This window comes from Enhydra lutris, unplaced genomic scaffold (genome assembly GCF_002288905.1).
Source record: "Enhydra lutris kenyoni isolate GAN:26980312 unplaced genomic scaffold, ASM228890v2 scaffoldscaffold60, whole genome shotgun sequence".
NCBI classification, from domain to species: Eukaryota; Metazoa; Chordata; class Mammalia; order Carnivora; family Mustelidae; genus Enhydra; species Enhydra lutris.
Genome location: NW_019154144.1, coordinates 3,414,027 through 3,440,820, shown reverse-complemented (window position 1 = coordinate 3,440,820; position 26,794 = coordinate 3,414,027). Strand labels below are relative to the sequence as shown.

At 39.1% G+C, this 26,794-nt stretch overlaps 1 protein-coding gene across 1 annotated transcript in view; it reads right to left on the bottom strand.

Annotated features, from left to right (window-relative positions):
• The window catches only part of LOC111158531 (beta 3-glucosyltransferase), a 116,170-nt gene that overhangs the window by 13,353 nt on the left and 76,023 nt on the right, over positions 1-26,794 (bottom strand). The window contains exons 12-13 of the mRNA XM_022520626.1: positions 19,062-19,161; positions 7,875-7,994 (exon numbers count right to left, since the gene is read on the bottom strand). Of these exons, the coding sequence (XP_022376334.1) occupies positions 7,875-7,994; positions 19,062-19,161 (220 nt within the window). The remainder of the gene's footprint in view (positions 1-7,874; positions 7,995-19,061; positions 19,162-26,794) is intronic.

Genomic DNA, 26,794 nt, shown 5'->3' with positions numbered 1-26,794 from the left:
GATCAAATCTAACTGAAACAACCAGGCATTGTCCAAGTGACTCCAGGCTATGAAAGTTCCCTTAAGGTGACTTTGAGAAAGAGAAACAAGAGAGAGACAGTGAGAGAGGGAGACTGAGTTGCCTCAAATAGAGCTATGATGCTACTTGACCTGGTATGCTGGGTACTTTCTGGTGGGACTAATGCCCAATCCTGCCATTCTGTGCCCTCCTTGGATCTTCAGGAGGCTGGAAACTGTAAAATAATATTTTCCAGACTCCCTTGCCAGCTAAGACCCAGCTTCATTCTGACAATGAGGGGCATAATACTGGGGGAGGCCGTCCACTTCTGGCTCCGGCAGTCTCCGTGGTGAGGCAGGCGATGGGGGACAACTCTGGGGCAACAGAATGTTGGTAACAGAACCACAGCGGCCGTGGGGAGCCAGTGCGAGGACTGGCTCAGACACAGTGTTGAGACCCAAAAGCAGAAGCGGCTAGAGCAATCCACACGAACAGGCTCCAGAACACAGCCTTTGCTCTGCTCTTCCAGCCTACAGGGCTGTAGCAGCTTTCTATAGTTACTGAGTTCTCAGTAGAACCCCTGGCACCGTTTTATTCCTCTGGCCCTTCCCAACACTTCGGCACCAAGTTCTTTTTGAAATACAGATTGGTCCTAAAATACAGGACTATTCCGGCCCTATGGTAGTAATGGCTTTTCTCATAGTATGAATAATCCAATAGCTGACAGGGCTGAAGGGACTAATATGGTTCACAAATTCATTCCCAGTAAGCGACAATTTCCTTTAAGGCAAAACTGTCTATAATTTATCCACGTATTTCCAGAGCCAAATGCAGGGAATTGCGCACAATAAGTACTCAGCAGAATTTGATGCATCAAAGAAGTAAGAATAAAGCTGCCTTTACCAAGATGTTCTTCCAGGGGGAGGGGAAGTAGTTCTATGAATCAGTCTAGTGGGAAGGAAAAAAGGACAAAGACCTTGAAGACAATCCCTCATGCGAAATGTTGATTGCATACTCAGCTGGGGGTTTAACTCGCTTTAACTCGGTTCAGTGACCACGCGCTGGTGATGCAACGCACACAAGGAGGGCCTCTCCCTGCCCTGGCCAACATGTCAGAGGACACGGTGAAACAAGACCAGACAAGAGGGAAAAGCAGCTGTTTAAGTTGATACAAGAAAATAGGACCGTACCTGAGGAAAAAACACAGTTCTTGTGAACTCTACGAAAAGGAAAACTCCATGTTTGAAAACACACCAGAAATTCTCTTTCTCTCTGAGTCTAGGGCCCATAAGGGACTGGGATAGCACCTTCGTATGGGTCAAACCCCCACTCATCTACCTGATCCCAGGAAGAGAGCCTACGTAAGGGAATATGCACCTGCCAGAGACAGACCCTTAAACATCTATCCAAGGCCACATTAAGGGGAATTTCCCAAGTAAGTATAATGCAGTTGACCTTGAACAATGCTGTGTTGAGGGGCCAGCCCCACGTGCAGTTTAAAATCTGATCCGACTTTTTTGACTCCCCTATAAGTTACCTACTGATAGTCTACTATTGGCCTTACTTAGGTAAGATAAATAGTCAATTAATACATTGTATGTTATATATATTATAAACTGTATTCTTACAATAAAGTAAGCTATGGAAAAGAAAATGTTATGAAGAAAATTATAAGGAAGAGCAAATACATTTACAGTACTATACTGTATTTATGAAAAAAAATCTGCATATAAGAGAAACTGCCCAGTTCAAACCCATATTGTTCAAGAGCCAACTGTACTTGTATTCCAATCAGAGCTCTCATCATCTTTATCTTAAGCCTGATTTAAATAAAAGACTTTATTTTTTTCTTTCGTCAGCATCTAACAGAATAAGAAAGAAAAGGAAGGCCCACTGTTTTATCGTGGCCCACTCTCTGAAAAGTTAACTTTACAGGAAGATAAAAGGTAAGCATAAAATCTTTATTAGTAATTTTTTTCCTATTTTTTCCCTACTCACACAGAACAGTCGTACATTAATTATTCACACAAACTAAGCACACACGAGCCTTTAATAAGACGTGCTTATTAGTATGCTGATGGGTCATTTAAAAATGAAGTTGTCCCCCAAAATGGAAAAGTACCAGACATATCACAGTATGTCTGCTCTGCCCAACTTTTAAATATTAAAAAGATGTTGAGAGGCTATAAGACCAATAATGTGATTTCTTTTAATATACACACTCTAATTTTAAGCAGAAGAAAAACTGAAATGGGAAGCAGGGGCTTGCCCAAGTCCGTGCGTGCAGAGGAAGAGCACATACAGAAGGTGAAGGGCATCAGAAACGTGCCTGCCTCTCCCAGTCTTCCAGCAGAGGAAGAGGTCAGGACTGTCTCCGGGTAACACTGTCCTCAGCCCCTTCGAGGAGGCTGCCAAAGAATATGAGGACATCCTGATCATAGCTTCCTACTCAGACATAGGTAAGTATTTCAAAAAGAAAGCAGTTATTGAATAAACTGCCTGCAAATACCTGAACATTCAAGGAGTAAGCAATGAAACGAACGCCAGGCACCTGCATTCAAATCCTGCAAAGGTCTCATTTTCCAAACAATACGGAATACCTACACATAAATCACTGTGGAGCCTACACTCCCGATTCAGCTCTGCTTCGTGGGGCAGAAGGGAGATGGTTGAAGGCAAGGCTTTACAAAAACTTAACTTGACTGTAAACCACAGCGAGAACACAAGAAACACATTTCATACTACAACCATTTTTATGTGTTGTGTGTATATAAAACTGAAACAATATTTCATGAAACAACATACACCCCTACTACATGTGATACACTATGATATTTCTATGTTATTCTATTCCATTTTATAGTTCATTATTTTTAAATGATGGTCATGATCCATTCATTGGTTTTATAAGCCATTGATTGATCCTGACTTGCTGTTTACAAAAAAATTCATGCTGGTTCTTAAGCTAGATCATCAGAAAAGTCTACTGAGAAATCATTTAACATGATGTCTGCAGCTTTCTTCAAAGGCTGATAGGAGACAATCTTGTGATAAATGTTTCTGCATCTTTGTAAAAGTGCTATTAAAAACAGAATATTACACCAGTCATTAGTTATACAAAGACCAATGCTCAGTGTTCATGCATTTGTTTATTCATTTACTCATTGTACCTGGTAAAAAAAAAAAAAAGAGTCCCTATGCTAGCAAGTGAGGATATAATGAGAAATGAGACACAGGTGTTGCCTTCAAATAATTCATAATTTAGGTAGAAAACAGAAAGGTAAATAGGCAATTAAATGATAATGGTTTGCATAATATGCTATGAAAGTACATTTGAAAGGCATCAAACCCAGATTTGAAAGGCCAGACTAGGCCAAAAGCTTCCAGGAATAAATAATAGCTTTATTGTGTCCAAAAAAATGAGAAGGATGAACTGGGTGACAAAGAAAATTGGGGAGGGGATACAGTGCTATACAGATACCGGCAGATGCCAATCTTGGGGAAGAGGAAAGAAGAAATGCCTCCGAGGAACTAAAATAAGATGAGGGTGCAGGTGAACGACGCTAGAAAAGTAAAAGAGCATCTGGCAAGGTCATCAGAGGCCCGGTAAGTCTTTTTTTTTTTTTTTTTTTAAACATATAATGTATTATTTGCCCCAGCCCCGTGAATCATCAGGCTTACACAATTCACAGCACTCACCATAGCACATACCCTCCCCAATGTCCACAACCCAGACACCTTTTCCCTCTCCCTCCACTCCCCAGCAACCCTCAGTTTGTTTCCTGAGATTAAGATTGTCTTATAGTTTGTCTCCCTCCCTGGTCCCATCTTGTTTCATTTTTTCCCTCCCTTCCCCCATGACCCTCTGACCTGCCTCTCAAATTCCTCATGTCAGAGAAATCATACAATAATTGTGTTTCTCTGATTGACTTATTTCGCTCAGGATGATACCTTCTAGTTCCATCCATGTTGTTGCAAATGGCAAGATTTCCTTTCTTTTGATGGCTGCATAGTATTCCATTGTATATATATATATACCACATCTTCTTTATCCATTCATCTGTTGATGGACATCTAGGTTCTTTCCATAGTTTGGCTATTGTGAACATTGCTGCTGTAAACGTTTGGGTACACATGCCCCTTTAGATCACTACTTTTGTATCTTTGGGGTAAATACCCAGTAGTGCAATTGCTGGGTTGTAGGGTAGCTCTATTTTCAACTTTTTGAGGAACCTCCATACTGTTTTCCAGAGTGGCTGCAGCAGCTTGCATTCCCACCAACAGTGTAAGGCCCGGTAAGTCTTGATGAGGAATTTGGACTTTATTCCAAAGGTAACAGGAGGTTATACAGGAATGCAAAAGATTTTTACTTCCCATGGCAATGCAAAAAAAAAAAAAAAAAAAAAAAAAGTTTAAGTCACATTAACCAACAGAATTGTTGAAGAGATCAATGATATGAAACCCAGACGAACTAATTTCTAGAGAGAGGAATCCTTCCCAGGTGGGTAGCAAGCTACGGCAGCTTTCAGGGACAAGCTGGGTCAGAGGGCAGGAGGGAGGAGAAAAGACCAACCAGCTAGAGGCATTAGCCCCAAGTCCGTGGACCCGGCAAACCAGCAGTGATTAAAATGAGGCCTAATCCCAGGCCAGCATGATTTCTATAGGAATCCAGAAGTCTATCTTAGATGCCAACAGTAAGCAAGAGTTCATAGTCTTGGGGAAGAACAAAAGCAATGGAAGTGAGGGAAGGTCTCTGTGCAGGAGGGCCACAGGATTAGACGTGATTGTGGAAAGACCTCTCTGGCTACAGTGTGGTCGACAGCAAGGAGCAGAGAAGATGAGCTGTGGCAGGAGCACACATGTAAGAGGTAGGGTGACCTCAACTAGCCCTGGGGAGGTGGAGACATAAGTGGTACTTAGGAGACAAAACTGACTGGGTTGACTGAAAGGTCCTGGGGAATGAGGGAGAAAGGATAAAACAGACTCACAAGTCTCTAGGGTAGAACTCGAGATTCCATGTGTTCCCTGAGGCAAGACTACTGGAAAAACACTAAAGCAGGGGCTAGAGTCAGAGGATGAGGTCAGGGTGTCAGTGATGGGTCTCAGGTCCTGTGAATCACCCCAGTGGACATGGCCTCTGGCAGGTAGAGGTAGGAATCCGAAGGTCAGAAGGGAGGTGTAGCAGGGGATAGAGGTTTGGGTGCCTTCAGCACAGTCATAGGGGTGGATAAGATCACCAAGGAGAATACAGAGTGAGAACAGAAGGAATACCAGAAAAGATGCCTGGAAAACATAGCCATTTAAAGGAGAGGAAAAAGGACCCAAGAAGGAATGATCAGAAAGGCAAGAACACACAAGGATAGGACACTGTTCTGGAAAGCAAGAGAAAGGAGCACTTTAAGGAGTAAGTAGTCACCTTTGTCAAAGGAACCAAGAGGTTAAACAAGAGAAAGGTTGGAATTAGCCACTGGACATGGCTATATAGACACAGCCACAGACCTCCTCAGCAAGGTGGTCTAGGTTGAAGGCCAAGCATGGGGGTCAGATGGAAGTGGGGGCTGGGGAAGAAGAGATCATGAATCATGGATTCTGAAGATGAATGGAAGGGGAGATGAGGGAGGGTGGCAGGAAGGAGTATTAATATGGGAAAACTGGAGGTGGTGGGAAGTCCACAGGAGCAAGGTAGAAGCTGAACACATAAGAGGTTAAAGGTGCTATCTCAGTGCTTACAGTGACCACCATGGGACTGGGAATGGGAGCAGTGACACTCATGCAATGCTTCTGCCAATCTGGCACTAGCCTGTGAGCTCCCATAAGGAAGGAACTGTGGCTTTTGTTTGCATCCCCCCCACTGCCCCGCCATGCCCACACCCACTAGGCTCATGGAGTGAATGAGCAACCCCCTGGAGTGATGAAAGGCAATGCTGGCTGGGTGAGGTCAAGTGCCATTTCAGGCTTCAGGGGCCAGTCTGTCTCAGAAACAACAGTGAAATCCAACAGGCAAGGAAGACAAGAAGATAGTTTTCTTGACAAGAAGTCACTTTTGTGTTAAAAGTATATTAACACCTATGTAGCTATAATAAAATATACAAACACATATTCAAATAACAGGACCCTTTCAAAGGTAGGAAGTTCTTACTCAACAGATACCATGCCCTGATCCTTGACTAGCCCCAGTACCTCACCCACTAAAAACTAAATGCATTACCATAAGGCTGCACATAGCTTGAGCTTTTTTTTTTTTCTTTTTTTTAAAGAAGAGATCAATACTCCTTGGCCTTCCCTTTAGTGTCTTCTCGAAGGCCTACCTGCACCCGCATCTCCTGATGCTAATGACCTCAGGTAGAGGCACGTCACTGCTCAACAAAGATCAGTACGCCTATCCAGGCTTGGGTATCTCTATGAAAGAGCCACGTCCATAGCCATGTTCTATTTTTTTATTATTATTTCACCATAGCACATATTCTCCCCAACATCCATCACCCAGCCACCCCATTCCTCCCACCCCTCCTCCTCTCCAGCAATCCTCAGTTTGTTTCCCAAGATTAAGAGTCTCTTACGGTTTGTCTCCCTCTCTGGTTTCATCTTGTTTCTTTTTTTCCCTCCCTTCCCCTATGATCCTCTGTCTTTTTCTCAAATTCCTCATATCAGTGAGATCATATGATAACTGTCTTTCTCTGATTGACTTATTTCACTTAGCATGATATCGTCTAGTTCCACCAATGTTGTTGCAAATGGCAAGATTTCTTTTGCCATTTTTTGATGGCTGCATAGTATTTTTTGATGGCTACACAGTATTCCATTGCATATATCTTCTTTATTCATTCATTTGTTGATGGACACATCTTCTTTATCCATTCATCTGTTGATGGACAGCTGGGCTCTGTCCATAGTTTGGCTATTGTGGACATTGCTGCTATAAACATTCGGGTGCATGTGCCCCTTCGGATCACTACATTTGTATCTTTAGGGTAAATACCCAGTAGTGTGATTGCTGGGTCGTAGGGTAGCTCTGTTTTCAACTTTTTTGAGGAAACTCCATATTGTTTTCCAGAGTCATAGCCATGTTCTATTAACCACTGAATCAGCTAGACCACACCAGAACCCCTGGAATGTGATTCTGGAGGTCCCACACTAGGAACCATTCTGATCTAAGGGATTGCAAAGTAAGAATATAAAGTCCTGACCCTTCAGAGGTTTAGAAACCAGTGCCAAGAATGTTGCTCAGCACATGGTGGATATTCAGCAAATACCTGTTGAATGACTTTAAATGACTTTAAATCACTATAGTTGATCCTCCCTACATACCCCAATAGCAAAGACTACAGAAATAATAGAAAGACTAATTGCTCAATTGATTTACCCATATAAATCAAATCAAAATCTTCCCCACAAGAGATTAGGCAAATGCTCATTTAAAAATATTGACTTTTCACTGGTATTTAAAACCTATCAATCCTACACAAATATCACTTAATAACTTAAGGTCAAACTCTTTTCTGAAATGTGATTTATTAGCACCAGGTAATTTAAAAATCTAAGGACTTATTTTTCTGACCATAAAATCTATATCCAAATTTCTTTTTTCATTTAAACAATCAAAACTAATTGGCTACCTAGGAATAATCATTCCTATAGGGACCAAGTACCTTGGTCTCTACCAAGAACCTTGACAACCATTTATATTTCTTCATGGAGTAAAATATTCTTTAGCATGGGTTCTTTTCATAGTTCACAAATTTAATGTTCACTGTCCTATGACAGAAACATATAGAGAGTATGCTGGTATCAAGACCACTGCCACAGACCGAGCCCTGTATCGTGGAAAGAGAAGTTCATGCTGAAAGTACGTGCAGAAAGCTATGCTCATAGTTACCCTCCTCCTCCCGTGATGTAGCTGTAGCCGCCAGTGCCCAGGCCATAACCATACCGCTCTCCCAGAAACACCGGTTCGCTTGAGTCGTAACAGCTAAGCAAGTGTCGGAGCCTGGAGATGCTGAAATTCCAAAGGGAACAATAATGACTTAACTCCGAAGTGTGTTCATGGTAAAGAGTTTATGATTCTTACACCCCACTGGTCATACTATAGAATTATATGTATATATCTACAATTATAATAACACTATGAAATCATTTAGAGATGAAATTCAGTGATTTACAGAAGAAACGCATTTTTTCAAAAAGAGAAAAAAAATCGATGGACTCTGTATATGCCTGGCAACAGGAGAGAACCTAAAAAACAAGGGGCTCCCCAGTTTTAATAAGCCACTGCCAGAACATGGCTGCCTAGTTTGGGTGAAGGGGGCAGCAGGTTAATGAAGTAAAGGTTGCCGATGGACCGCTTAGCTCACTTCTACCAGTCCTGTTTCTCAGTAAGTGTGAACCAACTGTAACATCTTTTCGGGTGTATTTGGTGTGGGAGTGCTGACAACACTGACTCCATCTCCCGCCCTCCATCTTGGTCTCACCTGTAGGGCGCAGGTGGCACCACTTTAGATAACTACCCTGTGATGGGACCACGCCTCTCACGCCATAAAAGCTGGGGATTACGGTCTGGATATTAGCAGAGAATTGCTGCATATTGCCATCCCGACCGAACCACCAACCAACCCACGGTAAGCTGTCCTGAGTAAAACCGTGTGAACAGGATGGAGTGGCTTCTTCCATTTTCAGTATTAAAGTGCCTTCTCAGTCTGGAGGATACATGACTGACCCTCCTCCACCTTCTAACACTTGGTGTTGTGGGAGGATACTGAAAATCAAACAAGCCATGGGTGAAGGGGCTATGCCGGGGGAAGCCCATTGTCCGTGAAGGAAACCCCAAGCGGTTTAGCTACCACCCTGTGGGCAGACTTGGCCTGGACTTCTGCGCGTTTCAGACCAGTGTGTGAGGACAGGGATGCCCTAAAAAAAACCCTATCTGAAACGGTGGGTGTTAGGACTGTGGGATACTGGAGAACATGGTATAGTGGTAAATAGATTTGAGACATCAGAAATGGCCTAAGCCGCTGCTCAGCCTGCCTTGTGACAAAGATTATACACTGCAGGCATAGTGAGAGCTGCAGGCACTTAACTAATCTGATTGGGTAAATGCTAGCATTAAGAAAACCTGGCCTAACAAGGAGGCCGTTCCCTCCGTTGCACCGGACCTCTATGGAAGAACTGGGGATGAAACATGCCATTTCCACCCAGCATTTTGGTGGCCCAAATGAAAAATTACTTTCCTCTTGTACGAATGTCCATATCTCACGGTCAGCCCCACAGGCTAGGTATGGGACTTCAGTATCCATTCTTGTCCCTGGGGTTAAACGTCCAACTGCTATAATAGCCCCTATAATGGCAGACTTACATGAAACCGAAAGAGAGATCAACTGAAAAACAGGGAAAAATAAAGGATCCTCCCAATGATAAAATGGTGGAAAGGGGGCCTATCAAGAGCTTGTAAACAACAGTAGCAAGATCTAGTATTTGGAAGGGGAGGTGAACAATGAGAGACTATGGACTCTGAAAAACAATCTGTAGGGTTTGAAGAGGTGGGGGGGCGGGGTGGGAGGTTGGGGGAACCAGGTGGTGGGTATTAGAGAGGGCACGGACTGCATGGAGCACTGGGTATGGTACAAAAACAATGAATACTGTTATGCTGAAAATAAATTTTAAAAAAGTGATTAGAGGTAAAATAAAAAAAAAATCTAGTATTATCTGGGACCCCGAGAGAAAATACAAACAACCCATTTCAGTCTTGCTAAGCCTCTAGAAGGCACTGCCTAAGAGAAAGCAGTTTACTTCCTTGAAGGAGGGCTCTAAAAAGCCAGGGGTGTTGCCAAGTGCCCCTCTGCTAATGGCAGAATTTCAGGGGTGGACACCACCCCTGAGACTAGGGAGGTAGGCCAGAGACTACCCCCAGAGACTAGGAGGTAGGCCAGTGTTGCCCTCTCATGCGTGCAATAGGGGGCAACCAGAGGCCCCAGATGGAGTTAACCATTTATTGGTCTTGTACCAACCAACAGACTGTGCAAGCTCTAATAGTCACTGGCTGAATGCACACTTACCTATGGAGACACTTCAAAATTTGGGGGAGAAATAAAGGCAAAAAGGGTAGTAAGATGAGTACAGGCTTTAGGGATATTAATGCCAAATGTGAGCTGTGAATTGAATGTAACTTCACATCCAGAAGGGTTTGGCTGGGGCTTGTGGCAACAACAAAATGGGAAATCAATTATAGTTATTTGTGTAAGTTCAATAAGAACGTGGTCTTGTAGCAGGACACCACTGGAAGAAAAAGTTCTTTTAACAGGACATTGGAAACAGTGGTTATATTACCAAGGCTGCGACTGGAAGGTGAGACCAAGGTTGATGTTGAGAAGGGCTAGCTTTTCCATGCCTGAAGAAGTTACCCCACTTACAGATACCTTATAAAGTCTTTCCACTGTGTTCTAAACTAGAGCTGACCAGGTCCCACTCCACCAAATCCCCAGTTCTCCCATGACATTAATCAGTGTTTCCTGAAAAGAGTTGTTCCGTGGTCAATTTTGGATTAATTTTTTTTAAATTGGCTAAATAAATTTCAGTGTTCCTCAAGCCTGGTGAGCATCATGCATGTCCAAGACGTGGATATATCCAGTATTTCTCTAACTTATTAATCACAAATTCTTACAGAGAAGTATTAACACCGAGAAGACTGGTGCTCTAGAATTTCATTTTTCCTCCTTTGGGGGATAGGTAGGATATTAAGAAGTCAAAGTGGAGATGCGGGAGGTGAAGAGAAGGACCCCTTTCCAGTCCACTGCTGCATCTTAAACAAATAGCCCAGCTAATAAGCCTAAAGCTGAAAATGAATAAATGGATGAAAAAATCACTTAAAAATATGGTGCGAAGAGTTTATAGGTTTGCTAATCATGTTTCTACCTGCCTGGAGGTCAAGGCCTCTGGCAAAGTTGACAGTTTCTCAGTGGCCAGAAAACGTTATCTTTGAAACTGTCCTGTTTGGGGCTCACAAGGTAAACATTCTAGGCACCTAGTTTGGAATCGTCTTCAGGTCAGCTGATAACTCTGCGGGGGCAGGTGAGGAGGTGTGCAGATACCAGTAAGACACCATTTGGTTATGGAGAATATACTCAAAGATCTCTAAGGCAACTGTGGCCTTCAGCCGGTAAAAGTCTGTGTGTGTTTAAGAAAAACAAAAACAAACAAACAAAAAAAACCTCGAAGACCTCTGGGGCCAATTTAAATCTACTCCTTGATCTGAGAAGAAATGAAAAGTATTTATCTTCCTCCTGCATATTATAAAAATGTCAATTCAACCCTCAACTTCTAAGTTCTGAGGTTAAAATAACTGGGATTTAACATCTCATCTGGCTTTCTTTTCCTTTTAAGATCAACCATTTCCCTACCCAGTATCATTTTAAAGCTGAAGAATCAAACTGAGTCTGACAACCATCATATGTTTCATTTTGCTAAAAACTAGAAATGTGGATAAAGCAGATGAATCTCCCAAGCGGATTGACCATTCATCCAGGAAAGGAACTTTTATTTAACAATATGCTACCATTTAGGGCAATTTTAAGGCACAGAAAAAAAAAAACAAAAAACAAAAACCGGTATAGCAACAAATAAAACTACATGCTATCAAAATCATAATAACACAGCTTAGTGTTGCATATAGATTTTCTAACAGCATAATACTGATTTGTATATGTGTAATGGACACATGTTACCTAAGTTTCAGCTGTACAGCATAGTGATTTGACAAGTTTATATGTAATGTTACGCTCACCACAAGTATTGCTACTATCTGTCCCATTACATTGCTATTACAGTATCATGGATGGTCTGCCTTCTGCTTTTTACTCCCATGGTTCACTCGCTCCATAACTGGAGCTCTGCATCTCCTCTACCCTTCACATATTTTGCCCAACTTCCCATTCCCCTTCTGTCTGGCAATCATTAGTTCTCTGTATTTATAGGTCTGATTCTTTTATTTATTTTACATTCTGTTTATTAGTGGAATCCTAAGTCAGACTAAGAAAGACAAATACCTTATTTCATTTAATACCTTCCAGGTCCATCCATGTTGTCACAAATGGCAAGATCTTTCTTTTATAGCCAAATAATATTCCACCGTGTGTGTGTGTGTGTGTGTGTATAAAGATGTGATAAATATCTATCACATCTTTATCCATTTATCAGTGCACACTTGGGCTCCTTCCATGTCTTGGCTATTGCAGACAATGCTGCAGTAAACACAGGGTGCATATATCTTTTCAAATTGGTGTTTTCCTTTTCCCTGTGTAATCACCCAACAACGGAATCATATTATTGGATCATATGGTATCTCTATTTTTGACTTTTTGAGGCACCTTCATACTGTTTTCCACAGTGGTTGCACCAGTTTGTGTTAGCACTAGCTAACAAAAGGGTTCCTTTTTCTCTATATCCTTGCCAACACTTGTTGTTTCTTGAATTTGACTTTTGCCATTCGGACAGGTATGAGGTGATACCTCCCATGGTTTTGATTTTTGCACTTCCCCCAAGATTACTGATAGTGAGCATTTTTAATGTGTCCGTTGGCCATCTGTTTGTCTTCTTTGGAGAAATGTCTATCCAGGTGCTCGATTTTTTAATCGGATTGTTTTTTGCTGTAGTAGGACTTCTTTACATATTTTGGATATTAACCCCTTATTGGATAGATCATTTGCAAATATCTTCTCCCATTCAGTGGGTTGTCTTTTTGCTTTGTTGATGGTTTCCTTTGCTGTGCATGTTTCCTTTCATTTTGATGCAGTCTCAATAGTTAATTTCTGCTTTTGCTTTCATCTTAGGAGACATACCTAGAAAAATATTGCTATGGCTAATGTCAGAGAAATTATTGCTCAAGCTCTCTGCTCAGATTTTTATGGTTTCAGGTTTCATATTTGGGTCTTTAATACATTTTGAATTTGTGTGTATGGTGTTAGAAAATAGTCCACTTTCCTTGTTTTACATGTTGCTATCTAGTTTTCCCAGCACCATTTATTGAAAACAGTGACTTTTGCCCACTGTATATTCTCTCCTCCTTTTTCATAGACTGACTGTATTAATGTGGGCTTATTTCTGGGGTCTCTACCCTGTTCCACTGATCTATGCATCCGTCTTTATTGCCAATACCATATGGTTTTGATTACTACAGTTTTTAGTGTATCTTGAAATCTGGGATTGTAATACCTCCAGGTTTATTCTTTTTTATCAGCAATGTCTTGGCTATTTGGGGTCTTCTGTTGTTCCCTACAACTGTTAGGATTATTCTAATTTTAAGAAAAACGCTGTTGATATTTTGATATGGACTGTACTGAATCTGTAGACTTCTTTGGGTAATAGGACATTTTGACAATATTCTTCCAACCCAAGAGGATGGAATATCTTTCCATTTGTTTGTGTCACCTTCAATTTCTTTCAACAGTGTTTTATAGTTTTCAGAGTACAAGTCTTCCACCTCTTTGGTAAAATTGTAAATGGGGTGTTTTTAATTTCTCTTTCTGTGACTTTTTTTGTGAGTGTACAGAAACACTACTGATTTGGGGGTATTAATTTTGAATCTTGCAACTTTAGTGAATTCATTTATTACTTCTACTAGTTTTTTGGTGGAATCTTTAAGGTTTTCTATCTCTATCATGTCATCTAAAAGATGACAGTTGAACTTCTTTACCAATGTGGATGTCTCTTATTTCTTGTCTGACTGCTATGGCTAGGACTTCTAGTACTATGTTGAATAAAAATAGTGAGAGTGGACATCTTTGTCTTATTTCTGATCTTAGGGGAAAAGCTCTCAATTTTTCCCATTGAGGATGATAGTAGTTGTGGGTTTTTAACATATGGCCTTTATTATGTTTGGGTTTAGAAGAAACATACCTCTTTTGTTGAGAGTTTTTATCATGAATGGAAGCTTGTCAAATGCTTTTTATACATCTATTGAGATGGTTATATGATTTTTTTACCCTTCATTTTGTCAGAATACTGATTTTTTAAAATCCAGATGAAATTCTACTCCAACCTATGGCTTTTATTTTTTTTAAATTTTATTTGGAAATAGTTAAGATTATAGAAAAATTCCAAGAGTAGTACAATGGGAGGTACTCTCCTATATCCTTTACCCATATTTACCAGTTGTTAACTTTATCCTATTTGCTTTAACATTCTCTCTCAATCTTTTTCTCTAGATATTCATATTCATATATTCATGTATCTGTATATATATGTGTGTGTGTAAATGTGCACATGTGTGTGTGAGTTATATACATATATTTTCTCTTTTCTAAAATATTTGGGAATAAGCCTCATACATTATGCCCATTTCTCCTAAATACATCAATGTGTATCTCCTAAGAACAGGAAAAGTAAAGAATTTCAAAAACTTTAACATTAATATAGTAATTTTCTTAAAAAGTCAAATTATACCTACATGTTTCAGCCATTCTACTCATTGGTATTTAGCCAAGACAAATACATATACAAAGATATATACACAAAAGTTTATAACAGCCTTAATTAGGATTCCAAAACTGAAAACAAATGCTTCTATCTAATCTACTACCCTTATTCCAATTTTATCAATTGACCCAATGTCTGTTATAGCACATCTCCCCTTCAGTATAGGATGCAGCTCAGGATCTCTTATTGCATTTATTTATCATATCACCTTATTCTCTCTTAATCTGCAAATTATTCAGCTTTTCTTTGTCTTTCGTGACACTGGTATTTTTAATAATAAAAGCACCTCCCCTATTTTTAATGGAATGATCCTCCTGTTGGGTTAGTCTGGTGCTTCCTCATGACAAAGTCCAGCATATGCATTCCCAGTCACAGTATTGGATATGTGATGCTGTATCCGACACACGATGTCCTTCTGATCTTCACAATGATACCTATTCTATTCACCCAGTCAAGTTGTCTGGTATCTCCACTGGACAGTTACTATTTTCCATTGCTATTTTTTAAATTCCAGTGTAATTAATGTACAATGTTATATTAGTTTCAGGTAACCTAGAAGAAACAGATAAACTCCTAGAAACCTACAGCCTCCCAGAACTGAATCAGGAAAAAACAGAAAATCTGAGCAGACTGATTACCAGCAAGGAAACTGAATCCCAACAAACAAAAGTCTAGAACCAGATGACTTCACAGGTGAATTCTATCAAATATTTAAAGAAGAGTTAATACCTCTTCTTTCAAACTATTTCATAAAAGTAGAAGAGGAAGAAAAGCTTTTCTTCCAACTTCATTCTAGGAGGTCAGCATTCCCCTGATACCAAAACCAAAGAAAGACACTACATAAAATGAGACCTACAGGTCACTATTCCTGATGAACATACCTATTTTCTACTTCTTATAAGCCTGAACTCCTTGATCCCTAATTTTAATGGTCATAATTCATTGTTGTCCTCAATTACATGATGTTTGTCCAAGATGTGACCAACAGGAAACCATTTTTCCTTCACTGTGATGTTTTCATTTGAAACACAGTTGAGTTCATCTTTTTTTCTTTATTAACCTTTCTCCTGTCATTATTGATTTTTCAAATATGTAAAATATGAGCTTGCTTCCACAACTCAACTGAATTAAAAGATAAATTCAGAAGTATCATACCCTCTCCTTCTCTATCCTCTTCCCCCACCCAACCCTTTTAGAAACCAACTTCATGATCTATTGGTTCAACTGTCCCTCACTTGATTTTATAAAGATAAGGAGATATAGGTATGCTTTATTTCCTTTTCATTCTTACACAGAGACTAGCATACTGAATACATTGTGAACTTTGATTTCCAGGAGATACCATTAAATGAGAAAAGCATTCAGTACCAATTTTTCAAGGAAACAAAATTCTGATTAATTTGAACTTTTTCTCTACCTCATCATTTCTGCATGTATCTTTATTATTTCCTTCCTTGTGTTTTTTGGGGGTTGGCTTTGTGATTTTTTTTTTTTTCCAGCTTTTAGAACTGGGAATTGAACTTTTTTATTCTCATTGATTTGCCAGGTCTTTATCCATCCCTTTATTTTTAGGCCTTTTGAAGAACTATGTTTATGTAGGTCTCTTATATGAAAGTACAGAGTTGGGGTTTGCTTTATGATCCAATTTGAAAAGTTCTTTGGTAAGTTAAACCCATTCAAATTTAGTGAAAAACTGGTAATATTTGGTTTCAACATGAAATTATTTTGGGTTTTAATTATACATATACTATTTACTGTGTTTCTTTTAAGAAAAAAATTTGTGTTGGAAAAGTTTTTCCCATGATCTTATATTTAACTTTTTATGCCTTATTATGCTTTTTTAATTTAACATTTTATTATTAGATCTGTCAGTTTTATGATACCCTCTGAATCTCATCTCCTAGCTATACAGTAAGCCATGATCTTATTCTACTTTCCCTTTTCTTTCCATTTTTTTAAAGTTTCAAGATTCTGCTTTGTCAAATGTATTACATTTATATACTATTCCCCTACCCACATCCCTAACCCTGTTTTACAGTTAAATATACGAAATGTCCACCATCAGTCCTCTTGCCCAAATTTCCTCTCTCATTTGCATGAAGTTCTCTAATATATTCCCCAGGAAGGATGCATGTGCATACTGCTCCCTTAGTTCATGGACATTACTTTCCTATAGACTTGATACTTAAGAGAATCTTAGCGGCACATAAAATTTGTGACTCACAATTTTTTTAGTTTAACATGTTCCTCTACCATTTGTTTCCATACTTAAGTCATTCTGAGAAGTCTGATGCTGGTCCTACTTTCTTGATCTACAGGTTATTTCATCATTTTGCCTCAAGACTCAGAGGAAGTTATCGAAGCTTAGTAGTTTTACCCAGCGATGTGAGGAAGCTGAAGATCAGAAGCGTAAGTCAATTTTCCAAGGCACCTACCAGGTAGGCCTTTTCAATATATACCTTAATGTCCTCTTTTATTTCTGGTAATTTAAATGTTATTTCTGTTCTTTTGATTTTTCCTTCAGTCAGGAATTCCAATTATACATTTATTGGACTTCATTGCCTCTTCAATTTGAACCACTTTTTTCTAACCTTTTTAAGTACTTGACCCCATTTTCTGTATTTCTTTCCTAATTTTCATTCATGTCCCTTATTAAATTTTCATTTGAGTTTATTTACTTTGGGGTATTTTAGTATAACTCCAGATATAAATTTGCCTTCTTTCTTTCTTGAATCTAAAATTCTACCTTCACTTTTTTCCCTTTTTTGACCACTTCCTTTTCTTAGTTTTTGAATTTTTTTTTTTTTTTCTTAACTAGACTATACGACTGCACGGAGCCCAAAATGGGGCTTAAACTCATGACCCTGAGATCAATACCTGAGCTGAGATCAAGAATTGGATGCTTAACCAACTGAACCTTGTAGGTGCCCCTCAGTTTTTGAATTTCTGACCTGACTCTAAATCTTGCAATTATTCAGGCTCTTGTCTTAGGAGAAGTCAAAGTTCATGCAATCAAGAATGATGTCAGAGTCTTGCAAGGTGAAAGTGCCAAGCTCAAAATAAAAAACACATTTAAGACCTCACTGGGCAATTAGACATTATTGCTGGCAAATAAGAAAATGTGGCAAAACTTTTAATGTAGATTATACTGAAGATTGATGACATAAGGGAAGTGGTTACAGATATAATAAATGCTATACAAAATGTCCTTGAAAAAAGACCCCATTCTTGGAGAGATTGTGCTCTGCTTGGATGCTCACAGTTTAGTCTAGGGTTCACTGATCTAGAATCAGTATCTTGATCAGCTGGTTTATAGTTTTCATCAAATTTGGAAAATATTTTTTTAAATATTTGTTATATGCCCTTTCTGGGGACTCCAAATTGCATATATACAAAGCCACCTGAGATTGTCCCACAACTCAGATATGTTCTGTTCACTGATTTTAAATTACTTATCTTTGTGTTTCCTTTGGATAGTTACTATTGCCGTGTCCCCAAGTTCACTTGTATTTTCTTCTGAAATATCTAATTTTCTGTTAATCTCATCCAGTGGATTTTTCACCTCAGAAAATATAGTTTTCATCTCTAGAAGCTCGGTTTTGTTATACCTTTCATGTTCCTTTTTGAATAAGTGGAAGAGTTATTAAGCTATAACAGAACTGGTAGTTACAACAACTGGTTAACACTGTCCTTTCTAGGGTACTTTCAATCAACTGATTTTTCTCATTATGTGTGTCTTTTCCTGCTGCTTTGCATGTCTGGTAACTTTTGACTGAATGCCAAACATTATGAATCTCTATTGGGTTATGGATATTCTGGTGTTTCTAGAAATCTTCTTGAGCTTTGTTCTTGGATCCAGATAGTGATTTGAAAATAGTTTGCTATTTGGGGGCCTTACAAGATCTCTTAGGCAGGACTGGATGGAGCAGTACTTAATCCAACCTTAACTGTTTGTTTCCTGCTATTAAAGCAAGACATTTCTATATACTTTACAATACCCTATGGATCCAGAATTTCCCAGTCTGGCTGGTGAGAATAGGTACTCTACTGAGCCCTGTGTGTCGGCCACCATCCCCTCTCATCATTTTGGTTGGTTCTCTCCCCAGCCTCCAGTAGTTTCCTCACACACATTTGTACTGAACTCTGGTTCAGTACAGATCTCTGGTGTTCTTCAGTGCATCTCTGCCTCTCCAGTGCTATGTCCTCCAAACTAATGGCCTCAGTCACCCCAGGCTCTCAGCATCATCTCTTCAACTCAAGAGTTGGCCAGATTCTACGTAGGTTCCCAACACCTCCTCATCCCGCAGAGGAATGCTCAGCAGCTATTTACACTTCCTTAAGGCATTTAGCTGGGGCTGCCATAGAACTCACCTCCTATGTTTCACATGTCTCAGGGGTCACTGCCCTTTGTTGCCTAATGTCCAGTGTCCTAAAAACCCCATTTCTTATATTTTGTCCTCTTGGGGGAGTTGTTTCAGATGTAAGGGTAAATCTAATCCCTGTTACTCCATCTTGGCCAGAAGAAAAGTACCCATCATAGCTTCTGCATATGAATATATGTAGGATTTAAAGCCATCCTAGGATGAGAAACACTCCTTACCTTATTAATGTATCATCATCCACAATGACCAACCATGCAATTTTGTCATGGCTGTGATTCAGAAATTTTTCCAAAATAGCAAATGTCTTTCCACAATGACCTAGGAAAGGCAAGAAGAAAACTTACAGTGTAATATTTTCTTTAAAATGCACATATAATTCATTTTAGGGGGAGCCTGGGTGGTGTAGTTGGTTAACCATCCAACTCTTGGTTTCAGCTCAGGTCATGATCTCAGGATCATGAGAGATGGAGCCCCACACTGGGCTCTGCACTCAGCAGGGAGTCTGAATTTTTCTCTTTCCCTCTGCCCCTCCCCCCCCCCCCCCCCACTCTCCTTTTCTCTAAATCTTTAAAAAAATTTTTTAAATAAAATACATATATAATTCATTTTACATTATTTAAAGTTTTAAAAGCTTAAATCCTGACACATATACAAATAGAAATTTTAAAAATTAGCTTTTTCTCATTTTCATAGACATAGTGAACCAGTGGGAACTTCAGAGATCATGAAGTCTGAGCCGTTTATTTCACACATGGGGAAATGGGAGACCCAGAGAGGAGGTCTCTTAGCTAATCTGAGGCAGAGCTAGGATAGTATCCTTGCTCCAAAGTTGTAAGCCTCATAGAAACTACAGAAGCTTGGCACCTTTCTTTAGGTATATTCTGAAGGAGCTGTTAGAACCCTAAGCATTAAAACTTGGGAAACGATGGTACAAAAGTAGGATATTAGATCTCCATTCATTTACTTTGTAAATATTTGCTATTAAGTTTCCAGTATGCCAGATACTGTGGCAGGTTCTTCTCTAAAAGCATAGTATGGACTAAGAGTTATAGCTCTTCAGATGCCAACAGATAAGTCAGTCCTTTAAGGGAAAATGCTGGGTCCCAAGATAGGAATAAAATGCTTGGAAAGAGAACTCAAATCAATAAATAACAATATAACCCTGATTTCAACAAAATATTTGGTGACACAATAGAGAACAAGCGAATATTAACAATATTAAACCACTCAATGTGACCTTTATTTTCATTTTCTTGATCTCTTTACGTATTTTTAACCATTATTTGGTTAGCCATCTCAAACTCCTATAGGAACAAGGTAGAGTATAAATAGCAATAATGTCAGACTAAACAAATTAAGAACTCAAGGAATATGTGAATAAATGATTATGAAAAAGCAACTTAAATTGAAATCTAAAAAGCCAGCTTAACCAAAAACACCTCAATCTAAAATTATTTTTCCAGAGCCCAGGGAAGATGGCAGAGGAGTGGGGGACCCTAGTTTCATCTGGTCCCAGGAATTCAGCTAGATAGCTATCAAATCATTCTGAACACCTGTGAACTCAACCAGAGAGCTAAGAAAAGAATCACTGCAATTCTACAAATAGAAAAGCGATCACTTTTTGAATGGTAGGAGGTGCGGAGAAGTGAACCCAGGGGATATATCAGAGGATAAACCCTGGGGGGGGAAGGAGCCGCCATAAGCCAGATATCGGAAAGTGCTATAGCAGTGGGGTGCAAAATCAGAACTTACAAAAATCTGTTCCCATGTGTCTAAAAGGTGCTCAGGTGGTGAAGCAGACAGAATACCAGGTGGGACAGCATGGTCTCAGGATCCCCAAAAGAATGGGGGTGCCTGAGTGCGGCAGAGTTCCCAAGCATTGGAGTAGGGAAGTCAGCTGCAATCAGGGAGCTCAGGAGTGGGCTCTCAATTCTGTGTTGCTATAAACCGTAGACCACAGCATGGTCGGTGGACTGCTGTCTGAGCAGCGGTGAGAGTCCCCTCCTTGCTCCCGGGCAGTGGCGCATATGTGCGCTGTAGGAGTCTAAAGTTTGGAGACTCCACAGGGTCCTGTGCCTAAGATTAAAATGCTCAGTTACAGGCTGGGTGAACAAAGAGTGCAGAGGGAAACCAGGGAGACGAGAGTGACTGACTGCTTTTCTGTGAGGGCTTACTGAAGAATGTGGGTTGCGAATTGTCAGCTCCGGGGCTGAAGACTGGGACACAACCGTTCTCATCCTCTAAAACAGCGTGTAAAGCCTTCAGGGAACAAAAGCCACATACAGCAATCTGAAGCAGCTTACGCTCAGTCTGGCCCCCTAGCAAGGGGTGGGGCAACTCCGCCCAGGCAAAGATCAGTGCAGCAGGCCCCTCCCCCAGAAGACCTGCTGGAACATCAGGCCAATACCAAGTTTACACAGCACACAGAACAACAAAACTCCAGCACTAGGGGAAAAGAGAATATAGAATTTGAGGTTTTTCTCTCATTCATTAGGCTTGCAGTTTAATATTTTTTCCTTTTCAACTAGTTTCTTATTTTATCAAACCTTTTAAGTCTTTAATTTTCATTTTTACATTTTATATATATATTCTTCATTTTTGGCCTCATTTCATCATATTCAATTTTATTTTTGTATATATGTTAAGTTTTTCTTTCTTTACAATTTTAGGATTTATTTTCTAACTAATAGACCAAAATACTCCCAGGACCTAGTGTATTACTCTGTTCAGTCCACCTTTTTTATTATATTCTTTTTTCCTTTTTTGGTTTCTGATCTCCTCTGATTTGTTTAGTACATATTTTCCTGGGATCACGGTTGATATTTTTGTATTTTGTTCCCTTGTTCATCTGTTCTTCTCTGGACAAAATGACAAGATGGAAAAATTCACTGCAGAAAAGAGAACAAGAGGCAGTACTAACTGCCAGGCACTTAATCAATATGGATACAAGAGAGATATCAGAGCCAGAATTCAGAATAACGATTATAAAAATACATCCAGATTGAAAGTAAGGGGGTTGAAAACCATTTATCATGCTAATGGACATCAAAAGAAAGCTGGGATCCAGAGGGAGACAAACCATAAGAGACTCTAAATCTCAGAAAACAAACTGAGGGTTGCCGGGGGAGTGGGATACAGAGAGGGTGGTGGGGTTATGGACATTGGGGAGGGTATGTGCTATGGTGAGTGCTGTGAAGTGTGTAAACCTGGCGATTCACAGACTTGTACCCCTGGGGCTAATAATACATTATATGTTTATAAAAAAATTTTTAAAATATTTTTTAAAAAACCATATAAATCATAAAAGAAAAATTGAGATATTTAACTACTTTGAATAAAATAATTTTGTTCATTAAAAGAAAAAACAAAACAAAAGAAAGCTGGGGTGGCAATCCTTTTAGCAGACAAAACATCTTTTAAACCAAAGACAATTAACAGATGAAGAAGTTCACTATATCACAAAGGGTCTATCCAACAAGAAGATCTAACAATTGTAAATATTTATGCCCCTAACTTGGGAGCAGCCAATTATATAAACCAATTAATAACAAAATTAAAGAAACACATTGATAATACAATAAGAGTAAGGGACTTTAACACCCCACACATGGCAATGGACAGATCATCGATGCAGAAGATCAACAAGGAAACAAGGCACGTTGGACCAGATGAACTTCACAGGTATATACTGAGCATCCCATCCTAAAGCAACGGAATACACATTCTTCTCAAGTGCATATGGAACATTCTCCAGAATCGATCACATACTGAGTGACAAATCAGATCTCAACCAGTACCAAACGAGTGGAATTATTCCCTATTTTCAGACCATAATGCTTTAAAACTTGAAGTCAATCACTAGAGGAAATTAAGAAGGAGAACAAGCACATAGAGGTTAAAGAGCATCCTATTAAAGAATGAATGGGTCAACCAGGAAATTAAAGAAGAATTTAAAAAATTCATGGAAACAAATGAAAATGAAAACAACTGTTCAAAATCTTTGGGATGCAGCAAAGGCGGTCCTAAGAGGGGATTATATAGCAATACAAGCCTTTCTCAAAAAACAAAAGTTTCAAATACAGAGCCTAACCTTACATCTAAAGGAGCTGGAGAAAGAAAAGCAAATAAAGCCTAAACCAAGCAAGAGAAGAAAATGAAAAAGATTAGAGCAGAAACCCATGAAACAGAAACCTAAAGAAGAGTGGAATATATCAACAAAACTATGAGCTGGTTCTTTGAAAGAATTAATAAAATTGATAAATCCCTGGCCAGACTTATCAAAAAGAAAAGAGAAAGGACCCAATTAATAATATCATGAATGAAAGAGGAAAGATTACAATCAAACACCAAATAAATACAATTATAAAAACATATTATGAGCAACTATATGCCAGCAAATTAAGCAATCTGGAAGAAATGGATGCATTCTGAGAGATGTATAAACTACCAAAACTCAAACAGGAAGAAATAGAAAACCTGAGCAGACCCATAACCAGCAAGGAAATTGAAGCAATAATCACAAATCTCCCAACAAAAGAGTCCAGGGGAATTCTACCAAACATTTAAAGAAGAATTAATACCTATTCTTCTGAAGCTGTTTCAAGAAAATAGAAAAGGAAGGAAAACTAATAAACTCATTCTATGAGGCCACCATTACCTTGATCCCAAAACCAGACAAAGACTCCAGTCAAAAGGAGAATTACAGACCATTATCCCTGATAAACATGGATGCCAAAATTCTCACAAAAATACTATCCAGTAGGTTCCAACAGTACATTAAAAAGATTATTCACCACCACCAAGTGGGATCTATTCCTGGGCTGCAAGTGTGGTTCAACATCCACAAATCAATGTGACACACTACATTAATAAAAGAAAGGACAAGAACCATATGATCCTCTCAATAGATGCAGAAAAAGCATTTGACAAAATACAGCATCCTTTCTTGATTAAAACTCTCCACATGTAGGGATAGAGGGAACATAGCTCAATATCATAAAAGCCATCTACAAAAAGCCCACAGCAAATATCATTCTTAATGGGCAAAAAGTGAGAGTTTTTCCCCAATGGCCAAGAACAGGACAGGGATGCCCATTCTCACCACTGTTGTTCAACAGAGTACTAGAAGTCCTAGCCTGAGCAATTGGACAACAACAACAAAAAAATAAAAGGCATCTGAATGGGCAAAGAAAAAGTCAAACTCTCACTCTTCACGGATGACATGATACTCTCTGTGTGGAAAACCCAAGACTCCACCCGAAAATTGCTAGAACTTATAGTGCACAGAATTCAGATGCATTTCTATACACTAACAATGAGACAGAATAAAGGGAAATTAAGGAATCGATCCCACTTACAATTGCATCAAGATACCTAGGAATAAACCTAACCAAAGATGCAAAGGATCCATACTCCATAAACTGTAGAACACTCATAGAAGAAACAAAGAAATGGAAATAGGAGACAAAGAAATGGAAAAATGTTCCATGGTCATGGATTGGAAGAACAAATATTGTTAAAATGTCTATGCTACCCAAAGCAATCTATACATTCAATGCAATTCCTATCAAAGTACCATCAACATTTTTCACAGAGCTGGAAGAAATAATCCTAAAATCTGTATGAAACCAGAAATATCCTGAAGCCAAAGGAAAGTTGAAAAAGAAAACCAAAGCTGGTAACATCACCATTCCAGACTTAAAGCTCTATTATTAAGCTGTAATCATTAAGGCAGTATGGTATTGGCATAAAAACAGACACATAGATCAATGGAACAGAATAGAGAGGCCAGAAATAGACTGTCAACTCTACGGTCAACTAATCTTCGACAAAGCAGGAAAGAATGTTCAGTGGAAAAAAGATAGTCTCTTCAACAAATGGTGTTGGGAAAATTGGACAGCCACATCCAGAAGAATGAAACTGGACCATTTTCCTACACCACACACAAAAATAAACTCAAAATGGATGAAAGACCTAAATTTGAGATAGAAATCCCTCAAAAGCCTAGAAGGGAACATGGGCATCAACCTCTTTGACCTCAGCCACAGCAACTTCTGGCTTGACAGATCTTCAAAGGCAAGAGAAACAAAGGCAAAATGAGCTATTGGGACTTCAACAAGACAAAAAGCTTTTGCACAGCAAAGGAAACAGCCAACAAAACCAAAGACAACAGAATAGGAGAGAATATTTGCAAATGACATATCTGATAAAGGGTAACATACATAATCGATAAAGAACTTATCAAACTCAAAACCCAAAGAACATATAATCCAGTTAAGGTATGGGCAGAAGACATGAACAGACATTTCTCCAAAGAAGACATACAAATGGCCAACAGACTCATGAAAAAATGCTCAACATCACTCAGCATCAGGGAAATGTAAATCAAAACCGTAATGTGATACCACTTCACACCAGACAGAATGGCTAAAATCAACAAGTCAGGAAACAACAAATATTGGTGAGAATGCAGAGAAAGGGGAACCCTCTTACACTGCTAGTGGGAATGCAAGGTGGTACAGCCACTCTGGAAAAAGTAGGGAGATTCCTCAAAAAGTTAAAAATTAGAGCTACTTTACAACCCAGCACTACAGGGTATTTACCCCAAAGATGCATATGTAGTGATCTGAAGGGGCACTTACACCCCAATGTTCATAGCAGCAATGTCCACAATAGCCAAACTATGGAAAAAGCCCAGATGTCCATCGACAGATGAATAGACAAAGAAGATGTGGTATGCAATAGAAACTATGGAAAGAACCTAGATGTCCATCAACAGATGAATGGATAAAGAAGATGTGGTATATATATATACAATGGAATACTATGCAGCCATCAAAAGAAAGGAAATCTTGCCATTTGTGATGACATGGATGGAACTAGAAGGTATTATGCTTAGCGAAATAAGTCAATCGGAGAAAGACAACTATCATATGATCTCCCTGATATGAAGAAGTGGAGATGCAACATGGGGGGATTTGGGGGGTAGGAGAAGAATAAATGAAACAAGATGGGATCGGGAGGGAGACAAACCATAAGAGACTCTTAATGTCACAAAACAAACGGAGGGGGGCTGGAGGGAGGGGGGTAGGGAGAGGGTGGTGGGGTTATGGACATTGGGGAGGGTATGTGCTATGGTAAGTGCTGTGAAGTGTGTAAACCTGGCGATTCACAGACCTGTACTGGGCTAATAATACATTATATGTTTATAAAAAAAAATTAAAAAAAAAAAAAAGATGTGGTATGTATACAATGGAATAGTACTCAGTCATCAAAAAGAATGAAATCATGCCATTTGCAATGACATGGATGGAACTAGAGGGTATTATGCTAAGGAAAATAAATCAATCAGAGAAAAATGATTATATAATTTTAGTCATAAGTGGGAAAGAAAACAGAGAGAACATAGAGAAAGGGAGGGAAAAATAAAACAAGACAGAGTCAGGGAGGGAGACAAACCATAAAAGACTCTTAACTATAGGAAACTAACAGTTGCTAGAGGGGAGGTAGGTGGGGGGATGGGGTAACTGGGTGATGGGCATTAAGGAGGGCACTGGATGTAATGGGCATTGGGTATTATGCAACTAATGAATCCCTGAATTCTATGTCTGAAACTAATACTATACGATTATTAATTGAATAAAATATAATTAAAAATAAAATCATGTCTCCAGAACAAAGCAATAGATAGACTCAGTAATATATTTAACCTTGTCAGAAGAATGGTATATCTGATTCTACATTGTACACTATCAATCAAGACATTATAAAAGAGATGACTATGAAATAATCCAGGTAAATTACTCAATAAAACAAGACAATGAACTTATTTCTTTTTCTATTCATAAAAGGGTATGGGAAAGTAGAAAACTAAAGAAAAACGTGTGGCAGGAACACTAGATAAAAATTAAGATAAACAAAGAGCATCTGAAGGTAAAGTAGCCAAATGCCT